This window comes from Frieseomelitta varia, unplaced genomic scaffold (genome assembly GCF_011392965.1).
Source record: "Frieseomelitta varia isolate USP_RPSP 00005682 unplaced genomic scaffold, Fvar_1.2 scaffold_353, whole genome shotgun sequence".
Taxonomy (NCBI): domain Eukaryota; kingdom Metazoa; phylum Arthropoda; class Insecta; order Hymenoptera; family Apidae; genus Frieseomelitta; species Frieseomelitta varia.
The window spans coordinates 285,893-302,400 of record NW_025110094.1 but is presented as its reverse complement, the minus strand read 5'-3'; the positions used below and the strand labels follow the sequence as shown (position 1 = coordinate 302,400).

The 16,508-nt window shown below is 39.1% G+C and overlaps 1 protein-coding gene across 1 annotated transcript in view; it reads left to right on the top strand.

Moving 5' to 3' along the window:
* Positions 1 to 16,508, top strand: part of LOC122530757 (single Ig IL-1-related receptor-like) — a 122,193-nt gene that overhangs the window by 67,761 nt on the left and 37,924 nt on the right. Inside the window, exon 2 of the mRNA XM_043658026.1 lies at positions 15,882 to 16,063. Within this exon, the coding sequence (XP_043513961.1) occupies positions 15,882 to 16,063 (182 nt within the window). The remainder of the gene's footprint in view (positions 1 to 15,881; positions 16,064 to 16,508) is intronic.

The following is a 16,508-nucleotide window of genomic DNA, read 5'->3' as shown; positions in this document are numbered from 1 at the left end:
AATGAAAAATATTACAAAACTAAAGAATACTACTAATGAAAAATACTGAAAACAATGCACTGAAATACACTTCCGACCATTAGCTATGACTGCTTCAGAACTAACTTGTATGTGCGTTCGTCACCGATTTGACTTCTTATTGGAAACGTAATATGATCCCATTCTTGTATCGCTAAATCTTAGCCGTACAGATTAACCTTGTGTGACTCACACACAAAGTATTACTTCAAACGGGTCACCACAGACCCAGCCACCGTTTAACACTCGACTCTATTAATGTTCAACGTCGAACGTATCATAGGTATTCCTCCAGTCACGTTTTATCAATTTTTCAGACGCAAACAGCGCGCGTGTACATAGGTTTTGCACTCCAAATTAATCCCTCCGCTCGATTATATTCACCTTTTTGCACAGTAAATTAATCCTCTTGCAGATCATGTTCACCTTTTTTGAAAGTCAAATACACACCCTTCCACAAGCTTTTCTATTTACAAATTTGTTTTTCTCCAATCCATCGTAATGGAAATAAAATCGTGAAGTTATTATTCGGAAATCAAAATTTTATCGAATAATACGTGAACGAAAAAGTAACACAAAGTTACGACGTAAAATTAACTCGTATGCGGCTCACGTAAAAATATACCTTTACATTTTTTATGTACCGTTGGTCTCGCGCGGAATACGTGTAAATCCGTTTTCAACATACTGTCCGTTGATTGTGCAACGGAAGTGTAAAAATAGATAGAGTAATAAATAAATGTTTGAATGAGTGATAGAATGATTTTTCTCATTATCTTGCAGAATTAGTCAAATATCCCGCTAGGTGATGTGTTTGAAATAGCCCGCAAACAGTGTGTTGACATTAATATACAGGGCTGGCCAAAAGTTTCGTCCCACCTATTTTTTTGAATTAAGCATCAAAACATAAGAAAAAACTAGTTTTATTAATTTAAGTCCTGTTAGTGTTATTAATTTATCAAATTTCATTAAATTAACAAAAAATTTGGTTAAGAAAAGAAAATTCTAGTAGCAAGTAATTTTTGGCCCACCCTATACTTATTTTAACACCAAAAGTGAACATAACCTCAATTTGAAATTCATAAGATTAGTTTTCTCTCATATTTTGATGTTTTATTAAAAAAAAAGAAAAGAAAAAAAATAGGTGGGAAGAAACTTCTGGCTCACCCTGTAGAAATAAATAAAATGTTTTACCAACAAGATCACGCAGTTGCCGAGTTCTGTAAAGAAGCTTATGTTAATCGCCTTTTGAGTAGTAGCTCGCATGACCGCACAATTAATTACGAACAAAATCGCGGGAGAACAACTAAAACGACACATTGCATCGCCATTCATTTTCGAGTTTTCGTCGCCAGGTGAATTTAATTTGTGAAGAGATGAGTCTCATTTACGAAAATGTAATATGAATACGATCCGCAAAAAAGGTTAATTTGACGTGCGAAATCTGCTTCCCCTCTCTTTTCGCGAGCGGGGAACAAGAACCCACAGGGGTCCTGTCGCGTTAATCGCGCCGCTAACGAGAGAGGCAAGCAGTTAGGTAAAGTAGGGACCGTCCCCCCACGGATCGAATTTCCAGGTCGATTTCTTTAATCGACCGCGCCCGATTACCCCGTGGAATTACGAGCAATTTCATTCATGGCTGAAACGCGTTTCGCCCCTCCGCATAATTATCTTTCGGGTCCGTGTGCCCCTCTTCGAGCCGCGTTGCTCTTTTTTTTTTTTCGTTGCAAAGAAGACGAAAGCGATCGACGACACTCGGGGGGGCCGCTCTATGTCGACGAAGCGATTCTTCCACGGTCGAGCGGAACTTTCCCTTTGTTTTTCGTAGAGCTTTGACCGTTTGAACGTTTCAGCTCCCCTCTCCGAGCGTGCCCGCCCCCTCGAAGGCTCGACCAATCTCTTCATCTGGTTTCTCTGGTGACTAGTCGAAGATCCTCTAGGCGACGCTCTAGTCGGACATCCGATTAGTCATTTCATCGACGTTGGATCGTGCATGCGTCTCGAAACTTCAATCGCGAGTTAAAACGACGTCTGTCGAGAGATTTCGAATTCGCCATTTCTCTTTGATTTTTAACGGGAGAGAGAGATGAAAGCTGCCCGATTTCGTCCTGCGGAAGAGGAGCGTCTCTCCTTATCGTAGAGGGCGCGGAGGACAAAGGAGTTACGAACAAATTGGAAAAGGGTGGTTTCCATCGATTCCGCGACGTCGTCCGAGACAGAAAATCTCTCTCTCTCTCTCGCTCTCGCTCTTTCGCTCTCTGTTTCGAGGGCGAATGAACTCGACGTGGAACAGGTCTCGTTGGCCACTGGAAACGCGTTATCGATTCGGCCTGGATTGCAGGTTGCCTCCGCGAAACAGAGACGTCCCTCGGACGCTGGGTAGCTCTTTGATCCGTGTACGGTGGACGGCGAGAAAGTGGATTTACGTGGCTGGACGCGACGCGACGCTCTGCGAAGTGCTTTGAATCTGCAAACGAGCCTGCGTGTCCATTTGTTCTTCCTTTGATTCTTTTCTCTCCTCGGCGTCCTTCGTCCAGCCGAAGGAAAAGAAAACGCGAGAATTGAACGCTCTCGTGAAAGCCTCCGTTTCCTTTCATCGGACTTTCCTTTCTCTCTTGCTAGCCGCTTATCGAGAGATAACCGACACCGCGTGAGCCTCGCTCGGAGAAACTTGAAGAGGCTTCACCTTTTCTCGCTATACAGCTTGGAACGTTAGGAAATGTCCGGCGCTTTTATTCATCTTTGGTTGATTAACAAAGATATTAATATAAATAAGCGAATGAAAATACGTGGTAGAATCTAACCTAGCCTAAAAATCATTACAGTCAGTTAAATGATAATTAAAATAAATATACATATGTCCAAACAGAAATTAATATTAATCCCGACAAGAATATCTGTGTCTTTCAAGCACTTGTAAAGAAATGAAACTCTGAAATCAGTCGTATTGGATTTGACAGCCATAACCTTAAAATAATAGAACTGTACAATTATTTATAAAACTTCTGTAATGATAGCTACAGAATTCTACAGAATTGTTCAAATATTTACAAAGTTTCTGCAATGATAGAAACGAAAGTCTGAGATTAGTCATACTGATGACTTCGATTATCAAAACCTCAAAATAGAATTATAGAATTATTTGTTTTAATGATAGAAACGAAGGCCTGAAGTCAGCCATATTGATGGGGGGTTCTGTTATCATAACCTCAAAATAGAATTAGAGACTTATAAATTATTTATACAACTTCTGTAATGATAGTTTTTTGTTCCAAAATTGCAATATTTCCTCAGTTTCAAGTATATTAAAGTATAACGCAGGCAAAACAAATAATAAATTTATTATTCCTCATAATTTCTATCCAGTGATATTATACCGACGAGTTCAAGAAGAAAGCGACGAGTTATTTGTATGCGGTTTGGTCACTCGTTATGGTCCGCAATCAGTTGGTTAAACATAAAGCAATCATCGATGTGCATTGTCGGTTTGCTTAAAACAAGTATAATATACAAGAATTAATGATACATAGTTTCGATCCTTGGAAAAATAGTATCCTCCACAATTTTTTAAACTTTCGTAAGAGGCAACAAGAAGTCTAATTTATGCGAATTATTTCGATTTATGTGGATTATTGAGTGTCACTTGACTCGGGAAATTTCTTCTTTTGAAATTCTTTTGTTCGTCTTACGTTGTTGTTATACATTTTACTCTGGGCGTCTCATATTAGAAATAACTCATAAATAATGTCGTTTTTTTTCAAATCTAATAAATATTGCCATCTAGTGACAATACAATTTAACTTATTATAACATAACCTATATTCTATACATTCTATATCTAAATACATTGACATTCATTTTTAAATTATATTGTAGATTAAAACTGTATTAACTCTTAAATGAAATAAAATTTTATACAGTACCGCAAAACAACATTGCTTACGTAAGTATGTAATGTATACGTTCATTATAATTATCAGCAAATTATGAAAAGCCCGAGCTGTTGGTTAGATTTTAGTACGGTGTGTAAATACCTCGGAAGGGGACAGTCGAGTGCAAAGGATTTTTGTTTCGTACAAAAAATTCGCCTTTCATTTCCACTCAAAGAAACGCAGTTACTGTTTAGCCAACCTAACATATGAAGGAAGTTTTCGTGGCACGGTCCGACGTGGATTTTGAAATAACTCCTGGATACTAAAACGGTTAATCGTCGACGCGTGTTTAATTAGCCTGGTTTAATTAGCTCGCGTAACTGGCACGAGAGCCGAGCGTCATAGCACGCGCGTCCCACCAAGCCAACTCTTGTTTCATCGCCGGATATCCGATCGATTTTGTCCAGGCATAATTGCAGCTTAGTCGTCTTTAATTGCTTCGCTTTCGGGGCGTCGCTTTACGTCGCGTCCTTCGTTTCGAGCATAATTACAGCCGTAAGCCGCTCGTAGATCCTCGGCCGACGGCAGTCGAGAGAATTCGAAACAGCGACGCTTCTTTCCTCCCCCCGACTTCCTCAGCAGCAGATACTTGAAAGGCGGACGTCGATCGCGTTTATTAACGCTGGACAAACTGACCAATTTGTAATTTTTGTTAGAAGTGTTGCAGATTTTAATTTGTATTATATTTATATCGAATTGGCCAATTTGTAATTTCTGTTGGAAGTTTTATGGACGTGAATTTATATTAGTGTATTTACGAAGGATATAATAATTCTTAATATTTCTTATTAGTGTAATTTATATTAGTTGTATAAATGTACATAATAATTTATAATTAGTTGTATAATAATAAATTACAGTTAGTTGTATAAATAAATATATTACAATATATTTATGTAATGATGAATTAGTATATTATTCGAGTGTTTAATTATGTAAATATATATTATGTAGTATATTTTCGAATTATTATGTAATAATTTCTTTCATAAGATGTACAAATAAAACCAGGCATACTCTGTGGCAACCTATGAACCTATGACCCGCGGATCAGACACTGACCTACGCGTTGATTTTTATAAACTTATCATCTTATGTAAAAAAGAATTTTAATTATTTTTCGAACCCCTCTTTAATCAAATTACAAGTGTTCGGTTAGAGCTTAAAAGTGAGAAATATATGCATAATTGTGTTTTATGGAGGATTTACGACTTGGTTATGTATACATATAGATATTTTAAGTCTTAAATGTTATGTGAGTTACTTATGTCCAAAAAATTTTATACAGCGTTTACGATTAAACAAATGTAATAAACACTAAAAAAACACACTAGATCCCATTCTCAGAATGGGTAGCTTTGCTTTTATATAATAAAAGAGAGAACAGACAATAAAAAATATTAAGAAATAAAGTGTATATGTATATATATATATAATGTATAGTGCAGGGGTGACTGGGCATAATGTTCATCTCTTTTATATCAATTTTTTGACGTCGACAATTAATTTTTTGCTCTTCACTTGCAAAAGTAATCATTGTACAAAAAGGAAACGTAAACTTTTTAGAGGATCATAAAATTGAGAACCAAAAAAAAGTAGTTTTTAGCCATCCTCCCCTCCCCCTTTCCAAGGACGCCACTGACTTGGTGACTCACGAGCTAGTACTAAAAAAAATAATGAACAAAATTTGACCTACTTCTCAAAAAGGTTCGCCGTCACTGCTCTATGATATTAAAAAGGTGTCTTCCATTGTTTTACTTCAATATCTCTGATGGAAATTTCACCAAATCTGGTACACGGCGAGTGAAGTTTCTGCCTTGTGCTTTGACTTTTTTCGTCGTTATTATTTTTGTACAATGAGCCTCGGTATACAGTCGTACACCGCACGTTTCGTTATTGTAAAAAGTGATAGGGAGAGAGAAAAATAATGAATATGCATTGTAAATGTGCCAACCTTTGTTACGCGTATAACATAAAACAGAATAAACATTTCTAGGTGGGGGAAAAGTGAAATTACTGCAACTGGAAACTCAGGCTGGAAAACACAGCTGGCGGTTAAAATCATACGAATGTAGAAATTGTGTAAATTGAAAGTTAACACTTCGTTGGGTTTCTGTAACTACATTCAGCAGCTCGCCATCTTTCTGGTAGCGATTTTTACCAATTTTTCGGTAAACTCGGGGTCGATTTTATGCCGTTCCTCTGGCGATGCTTTTATAAAATCATTTTCGTTTGCAGTTGTATGTTTTTGGACGTTTAATTCTCTCTCTATGTGTCTGATTCGTTCCAAATGTGTCACATTTAGGTTAGGTAACTGAGGGTACCCACTTAGGTCAAGTACTGATTTACCATTCTTGAATAATTGTATAATTGCCATATTCTTTCGGATTGTAGAATTCGAAGCAGTCGAAAATTCGTGTTTTTTATTTTCTTTCAAAATATTTTTAAATGAGCATGCTTCAATAAATTTTAAATATTAAAGCTAACCTAACCTAAACCTGCTCCAGCAGCATATATGTTTTTTCTCCCCTCGACCATTATCGATGCTTACAATTTATTATTTTATATTCACTCGGCTGTTGCCAATTTCACCATCTCAGTGGAAAATATTGAACTTGCTTTCGCCAGCAAAGATTAAAATGAATCTGTTTTCAAAAACTGAAGTCTCTGTTTAACCACTTGCGCTGGCAGCTGATTGCGGACCATAACGAGTGACCAAACCGTATACAATAATTCGTCGCTTTCTTTTTAAACTCGTCAGTATAATATCACTGGATAGAAATTATTGAGAGGATTCGTCATTTGTTTCGCCTGGATTGTACTTAAAGCTGAGGAAATATTGGAATTTTGGGACAAAAAGTTCTCAACGTGCGCGGCAAGAGATTAAGTATTTTTTCTTGAGAAATTTGATCCTGTTTTCCTAACGAATAGTTTGTTTCGGCCTGTACAACTATGAAAATTATGATTCATGATTTCTCGAACGCGTTTTTACGAGTTTTACCCCTCCGCTTTTCCTAGGCGATCGCAAATTTTACGCGGAGATTACGTCCTGTGGCTCCTCCGCCGGTTATCGATTCTCGATGAAACGCACGACCGCCGCCTCCGCCTGCTACTGCTGCTTCCGACAGATTAACGAGCTCATTCGATTCTCTGCAGTCGCTACAAGTTGGGAAATCACGCGTTGCAGCGTGGATGGGCTCACGCCGACTGGATGGAAACTGGTTCCCAGTCGTATTTCGCTCGAATTCGTCGCACCTCGTTCTCATTCGCTGTCTCTCTCTCTCTCTCTTTCTCTCTTCTCGCAAAGTTCTCGAGAATTACCGCTCGACGTATTTCGTGGGATTTTCTGGTAAAATTATGACGTTTCAAGAGGTGTGGGTGTCGGATCGATTCCGCGAAGAGGAAGGTACCGAAAAATAAAAAAATCTTTCTTTCCTTTGTATCAAATAATCTCGTATTAATTATTATAATTGTATTATAGATATTGCGGCAGTAATGCTTGTGGCATTTTATCCTGAATTGTGTGCATTTTGCCCTTTTTTTGATATGTGTACAATCCTCGTATCAAATAATCGTATAAACAATCAATTATGATTATTGTATTATAAATATTATACTGAAGCAGTCATTTCTGACCCGCATGGACATTCCACTAACACATGTTTAGATCGCCTGAGCGACTCACCGATACTGTACCAACACATAGTGATGGTCGCTGGAGACCGAGATCCTCACCGATATTGTACCAACACAGTGACAGACAACCCGACTCGTATAGGAAAACGTAGGAGCATATAGGAACAAATAATAATCACACGAATAATAAAGTTATATTTATTTATATTTATACATTGACGGGAGACAATCGCTGTATCCTTGCTAGGTCCAATACGTTGCCAATTACGTCCGAATTCCTGGTTTTCTGGAACTACATTGTCCACATTGTCTCTGATATATTGTCTTCTTGCATTTCGATTTCGGAACCTTGCGTTTGGGGAATCAGCGTCACTATTTGATACACTTCCGTTGTCTGACGATTGTTCACCGTCAGGAACGTCTTGTGCATATTGAGCGAGAGAACACAAAGAAATATCGCTCGTTGGCAATGAGAACAAATGCGTCGACAAGTGAAAGCAAATGGAAACAACGGAAGAAAGTAATAAAAAACAACAAAAATAATAATTGCTTCGATTTGCTGCACACGTGTTTCCTCCTCAGAGCGTTACCAAAAAACTGATTCCTTTGTCTTCAGTCTTCGTCGCTTCGTCACTTTGGCGGACAAGTGTTAGCCACTTGGCGTTCGTGTGTGTTAGTGCGATCAGGTTTCAGCTACTAAAAAACAAGCAGCTCCCATCACTGTGTGCGTTGTTGCATTCGAGTAGCTCTCAATACAGGTCAAAAATGACTGTGACACAATAGGCGGAGAGTTAAATAACGAAACAAGTCGTTCGAAAGTTTCGTAACCGCGCGCGCATGTCGACGACATATTGAAATCGAATCGCCCTTAACTCATAGATGGAATCTACCAATCTCTCCTCTCTTTCTTCGCTCTTTCTTGTGCGGTGAACTGGCGAAATTGTCAAACGTGTTTAGCCGAGAAACGATTGAGAATCGACGCGATTCTCGCAAGACCAGCCAGCCCGGCGAGAAACCTAACCTAAACGTTGGGCGAACCTCGGGCGATAACTAACTTAGTCGAGCAGCCCGGAAGGAAACGAGATGGCGAACGGGGGGAAAGGAGCAATCGGCCGATCACCGAGGCGAGTTGCCAATGATTTCCATAATCGGGTCGTGAATCTCGGCGATAACGACGACGGCAGTCGATTGAACTTGGCCGCGAGTGTGTATTCTCACCGTGTGTAGCTTCGCTCGACTCTCCTCTCCCTCCCGTGCCTTTTGCCCACCACGTTATAATTTTCGATACTATGGCGGGAAAATCACGTCGCCGAATGTCGTAAACGCGACATTCACGGTCGTTTCACGCGGCAGCACGTCTTCGCGCGGCGAACATAACCTCTTTCGCCACGAGACCTAACGTCTTAAACTCTTTGTGGTTAGGTGGGTTTAAAATTGTCCCGTATTTTTTTTTTTTTTTTTTTTTTGACAGTTAATTCTGTCACGATGTTTCCTGCGTTCGAAAAATAATATCTGAAAAGAATCTATATATTGGTGCTCAATACGAGTGCCATCTTGCTTTAAGAAATATCATTCTGAAGGAATTGATTAGATTTCTAACTTCTTCTTTCTTCCAAGTATTTGATTTTTTTGTTTAACAAGAAAATTATGAACGTTTAAGGTTTATAAATAATATCAATTAATTCTATTAGTTGATTTTGTAATTAAGTAATAATATTAATTAATTTTGAGTTAAATCAGAGATCAAATTATTGATTTTGAAAAAAAAATAGAAGAAACTGAAGACTGTCGTTTTCTTGTAATTTAATTCAGTTTTATAGTAGCTGCCCGTATTTTGTGTTTGACGAGTATAATTGTCGCGTTCTAACGACACAATGTGGACACACACAGACACACTTTTAAAAGCGGCACCATAGCTAAGAGGTTAATTGCCCGACGGCACCTCTTACGAGGAGGAGGCGTCTTAATTACTTCCGAGTATCGAGTCGAACGACGGTGTCTCGTTGAAACTTTCGACGTTTCCACGGACGTGCAACCTCGTGAATTTCCTTTTTTTTTTTTTTTTTTATAATACTTGTAACAATGCGGACTTTACGGAGAACCCGCATCGACGAGGACAAATATTAAAAGACGCGACACAAAGCAGAAGTTTCTCTCTCTCTCTCTGCCCTCGTTAACGAGAGTAATTAATTTTCCAATTTCACGCGAGCAACTTTCGTCGAACAGCGTTCCACTGCGATCGTAAGATCCCTATCTTGCAACCGTGCGAACTCCGCGGCCGTGTTTCGATTCGGCACGCGGGAAAACATCCTCGATTCGATTCGACTCGATGCAGAAAAATGAAATGTTCGAAGATAAGTGAAAAGTCTTCCCACCGCGCAATATTAATGACGTAATGCAATTTGCATTAATTAATTTAAATAGTTTTACTTAAAATTTAATATTATATTAAAAATAAATTGAAATTAATAAATTATTTTCTTATTTATATTTGTATATAAAATTTATATTTATATGTAATATTTTTTTAATTTTGAAGATCAATAGTTTATTTAATTTAAAATTTTAATATTAACTAATTAATAATAAATATTTTTAAATTTGCAATTTAATGTTTTTTATAGACTATAAGCTTAAAATTATTTATAAAGTTAAATATAACAATTAAAAATATAAATATACTTGTAAATGAAGAAATAAATAAGTTTATTTTTTTATTAATTTTAGAATAAATATAATTATTATTTATATATATAAATTTTTTAAAAATTAAGTATTTTCATATTAATAATAAATATTATAAATATAAATATAAAATAAATTTATTAAATTTAATTATTTCATATAAATAGTTTCATTTTAATATAAATCTAAATAATGGTAATATTTACAACGTTTGCAAAGTATGTTAGTTTTTTTGATTTAAAGGCAAAGCACAAAATTATAACGTGGAAATGAGTTTTCAAACACGAAAGTCACAGGAATGATATATTGTTTCTTTAGTTTCATTTTTGTAAGACAGGTGTAGTACAGGTAATTCACCTTTGAAATTATTGAATTTTATAATGTAATAATGACGATAATTTTTTACAATTACTGTTTATACTTTTTGTACAAAGTTATACTTTTCTTTATATCAATAATAATGTGTATTTTTTATACTAAGTAAAAATCAAGTGTATTCGTACCAGACTCAATATTATCAGAATTGATAGTGTCCGTCTCCCAAACGAAGTGTCGGTTTCGAACGTGTCGAGCGGCCATCCTGTATACGATAATTACGATGACACATGTCAATTGTTTCCAACGACGACATTTGTCGCCATTAACGACCATCAAAAAAATTTTAGTCGATCGAGTTACGAACGCAAACACCGTGGGAAATTACCTTGCCCTTTTCGCGGACTGTACCTGCCCGTGTGTAAACACGCGTGTAAACACGCGGCCATTTCCCACGGAGAACAGTCGACACGGAATCCCAGCTGCAAAAATGGAAATGGACCGCCGTCACTGGCTGGCTCGCCCACGAGAGAAACCAATTTCCACGTTGCAAAAACATTGGTCCCGTCCAGTGGTGGGGGAGGGCGGAGGGGGGGGGGGGGGTGTAGGCACCGATCGGTTGGCAGCAGAGTCGTCGACTCGCTGGGGGGGAAAAAAACAGATCGGATAAAAGTTCCCCGGACGGATCGACGAACACGGTTTATTACGAATGAAAACGAATACCGAGTACGGAATTCGCTCTGGAGTTTTCTTTTTTTTTTTTTTCTTCTTCGACCTCTCCGCTCAATTTTTCACGGAGAAACAGTTTATCCGGAGTGTCGTCGTTTAAATGCTCCCCCCGACTCGTTATTGATCTCGCGACGAACGAATTTTAGTTCCGGTTGGCCTGGCATCTCATTCACGGGGTGGAAACGTCGATCCAACCGGCGGCTGCTTCTTCCGGCGGCCTCCGTCCCTCTTTCGCCGATTTCTCGCGACATTGTCAGACTTTAACGCGGTGGATTAACACTCGAACTACCGAAGTTAGTCAAAATGACCAATTTATAATTTTTTAGAGTAATTTTTGCGGATTCACCATATTACATCTTCCAGAATTTCAGAGTGGTTTTTGTAAAATGTATGAATAAACGTTCGCATTCGTTATTGTGTTATAAATCTTTTCCTATTCCTTGTATTATAATTTCTTCTAAAAATTGTCTGCGTATAGACTCTGCTTTCTGTTACCTTGTTGAATAAAATTTGCCCAGGAACTGAGAAAAGCTACTGAAATTAAATACCAAGAGGAAATAACAATTTAAATACCAAAAAGATGGTTAATCCAGAGAAATAACTAATTAAATAAATAACAATTGGAAGATAAATAAGCTTAGCTTAAAAAGAATAGGATTGATATATAATTATTAACGTGCAATGGACGATAATTATGGTCGACTATAGTCGTCGTTAAGTTACAGCGGATGTTCAACGATGAACGACAACAGTATAATCGGCTACCGTAACGTTACTGGGAAGATGAATCGATCGAAACGAATTAACCGGTTTTCTGCGAAACCCTCGCCGCGCGAAAATGCAGCAAGGTCGTGGGAGCGCGCGAACGTGCGTGCCGCCACTCGATTTCTCGGTAAACCTCGCGATTCGTCCTAGAAACCTTTTTCTTTCCCTCCCACTTCGAACGACGGACGATCGAGCACGGTGATAATCACGTCGCCGAGAAAAACCGGGGAGAGGGGGACACCCGTGACTCGAGCGTCATCTCATGTCACTCGCGTAGGCAGCGGCGGCGACGATCGTCGAGCGGAGAAAAAGAACAAATTCTGGGAAAAGCGGCTCTCGACACGGCGGAACGAGCCTCAATGAGATCCACTTGGTTAGCGAGAAACAGAAAAAAAGAAAGAAAAAAAAAAATAAACGGACGATCCAGAGAAGGTAGGGTCGAGCGACGAGAGAGAAGTCGGGAGGGATCGATCAAAAGCGCAGCGTGTAGCGTGCCGTGGCGTTGAACTTTCCGAGAAGCGAAGAGAGCGGGTGACGCGACACGATGCGACATAACACGACACGACGCGACATAACACGACACGACGTGACACGACGCGACACGACACGACGCGACACGACGCGACACGACGCGACACGACGCGACATGACGCGACGCGACGCGACGCGACGCGACACGACACGACACGACACGACGTGACGCGACGGACCACGAATCGTCCTCTGTGCGTTACAGTCCGCGCCGCGCCGCGTGGAAGCGGCTCACTTTTTCCCTTAATCGCGTTCCGCGAACAGAAAAGTGGAAGATTACTCGGCTGGAAATCGATTCGACTCCCTACGTAACGTAATCGTCGTATCCTGTCCTTCCACCACCGGCTCTCTGCAATTTGCTGCCAGCAAAGAGGAGAATCGCTTTCGCGGGCTACCATGAAAAACGACCGCCGCCGTATTTCGACCGTGACAAACAACCGCGAGTTCGAACCCTCGCCTCGCGATAAAACGGCCGATCGTCGAAACGTGAAACGAGTCTCCCCACGGTCAATTTCCATTGGTGGTTTCGTTTCGCTTCTATCGCGCGCGACAGTCGAAGAGAGAGAAGCTTCTTCGTCCAGAGAAAATATTGGAACGATAAACCTCGGTCCATGATATTTGACGTTCTTGAGAATCGATTTGATAATGATTTAACGATAAATCCAAATATCTCGCAAAAATTTGTCCGTCATTAGGTCCCGGGCGAGTTGACTTTTCGATCCTTTTTTGAAGTTCACATCGAGTACACTCATCGTGAAAAGACAATTTTTTGTCACTCGTCATGTAGTGAAAAGAATTTGTGTTTGCTGTTAAAGTATGTAGGTAAAGCGAGAAATATATTTACGTAGAATTTTTGCCATTAAAGTAGAAAATTTTTGCTGTTAAAGTATGTAGGTAAAGCGAGAAATATATTTACCGGTAGTTTCAACACGTTTTGGAATACTTTGGGTGAAAAAAAAGATTGGGTGATGAAAGATTGTTGTCAGTTATACATAGTCTTTTTTTATGAAATCATGCAATTCTATATAGCAAAAATTTATAAAAAATTTTACACTTTATAAATATAAAGTTTAAAATTTTTGCTATTAAAGTATAAAATGTTGATGTAAAACTTTTGCTAAAATAAAGTCGTAGTTTTAACACATTTTAGAGTACGTACTTTGGAAGAAAGAAAAGATCGTTATCAATTGTAATTAAATATAATTTTTTTTGTAAAATAACACAATTTTATAATATTTAATTATAATAATTTTAATACAATAAAGCGCAATTTGAAAAAAGGGCTAAAACGGATATAGACGACCTCCACGCGGTGGTAGAAGCATAAACACACGCCGAGGACCTAGAAGGTTCCTAGAAGAGACAAGGCTGCTGCAGCCTTGCGACAAAGAATGATGATCGGCAGGAGGCAATTCGAGTTCTCGAACGATTTGGACGAACCGTTCAACTCCTTTGAATATACACCGAGCTTACAATTATTCTTATACACTTGTCTCTTGTCTGAGCGATGTCTTCAAAGAAAACAGACGATCTAGCTATAAGATAATTCGAGCTATTGATTGAATAATATACGAGGATGAAAATTTGTGCAGGAGAATCTGCAATCTCGCTACGTTTACAAAGAAAGCGATTGAAAGAAAGAAAAAGAGAAAGGAAACTTTCGCGACGAAGTTGTGAAAAGTTCAGTCCATGTTGGATGATAAAGGTAATGTCGTGGTAGAAATTTTCTTTCGTCGTCGTGCGCTTCACTTCGTGAATACATAAACAATTGCAGTGTCAATTACAAATTCAATGATCCTTATACACAAACGTAGATAGTAATGAGAAAGAAAAAGAGAAATACAAATGTATTTTGCCTTTACGGTGTTAAGTTTCATTTTTTTTAGTTTTCAGTTACTGTGTTACTATTTTTAACAAGCGAGGGGCGAGTCGAGCCGATGGGGAAATCGAAGCCATCGACTTCCCCTTCAAACAAACACAAACATCGTCGAAACGTTTCTCGTTGGAGCGAGTGAGTTGAATATATATCGTCTCGACTGTCGTAACGTCGGAGGAGGAGAAAAAACGACTTCCGGGGGGGGGGGGGGAGAGCCGCGGAGCCTGATCGGAACCGATAATTGGAAAAAAGAAGCGTAAAAAAATTGGAGGGAAAAAAAAAAAGAAAAGGAAACGCTCTGGGATAAATAGAATGCACCAGACCCTCTCGATGGATCTCGGCGCGCGAAACTCGATTAAACTCAGCGAGAATTGGCTCGTTTATCGTCTCTTTCCCTCTGTTCCGCTCCGTTTCTGTCCGTTTGTCTGCCCGTTTGAAACGCGCCAGAGCTCCACCGCAACGTTGTCGAAACAATTTCGCGAGGAAGAAGCGCTCGTCGCGACCGCAGTCGCGTCGGGGCTTTGTCAAATATTTTCCAACCGAAACGCACGGCATCGAGTCGAATCGGGCGGGTCTTGGGTTCCTCGATGAGAGAGAGAGAGTGAGAAAGTGAGAGGTGGAAAGCTCTTGGCGAATGTATATCGGGCGGCTCGATCCGAGTGGTAGGCATTATCGAGAGTTGTTCGAGCGGAATCGGACATGCTCGAAACCAGTCCCCGGGGCAAAATTGATCTCGAGTGATAACTTGTAAATAAATTTTTGAAATAATGTTCTGTAATATTTGACGGATCATGGATTTCAATTACTGGTAACTCGTTTGGTCAATAAAAGAATTTGAAGTCGTGCAAGTATATAATAAATTGAAGAATGCTGATTGTTTGAAGAAATAATATTTATTTGACAATTGAAAACTTGTTTTTGAAATAAATATCGATGAAACTGAAATAGTCAAATGAAGAGAAAAACAACCAATGAAAAAATTTATCAGTCGAAAATAATACTCGATAATATAATTTCGTTATTTCATAGATTGTTTTTTGTTATTTAGAAACACTGTTATTGGAAAATTTTTCAAAACACCCAGATCTTGTACGAAATATCGGGGAGATTTTTTGGTGTCGATGGAGCGCGAACTTTTGGCGAAATGAGCGGGCGGAGTGGGGGAAACCCAAGTGTTGGCGGAGTAGGGGAAACTTGAGTGAGGGCGGAGTGGGGAAAACTCGAGTGGGGGTGAGGCGCGTCCAGATCGTACTTCACGCTGAAGGAAAAGATGTCGAAGGGTGGAGGGAGATGATGTTAAGAGGGAGAACGTACGAAGCGATTACACGGTGTTGGCGTGGCGCGTTCGAATTTTTCTCGGGAAGTAATAACGTAGCGGCGCTGGACTGTTGCAGGTACAAGGACAACAGGGCTTATCCTTGGCCAGGTGGCGAGAGCCACTTCATTCTGTACCCGGAGAGCGCCAACCAGACGATTTACGCACAGAAGGTGAGAGCCTCGGACGCGGGACGATATTCCTGCCGGGTGAGGAACGACACGACTATCCTCGAAGGAGATATCACGCTCGCCGTTCTCGGTTAGTATTTTTGCGCCCAAGAAACGTTACACGTTTTTCAGACGCGTTTTCAAATACAGTAGACTTCTCGTACAACGTGCTGTAATAACAAAATCCAGGAAAATCTTTGCGATTAAAAATTTAAATTTCGCTTGACACGCGAGTTAATTGAAACTCGACTTTTCATTTTAACATTTGCGCAAACCCAACAGAGATAATTTTTATATTCTTACATTTATATTGCAAAATATCATAAGACTTATAAAAAAGAATTGATAAAAAATTATGAAGGGACGAATTAGTAATTCAATAGTCGTTCGAATTTAAAATTAATGAAATTTTTTTATATTTTGATGTTTTATTAAAAAAAAAAAAAAAAAAAAAAAAAAAAAAAGGGGGAAAAAAATTTTAAGCGAATCTTTCCTGATATGGCCACATACCGACCAGCTGCATGAAAAATTTCATG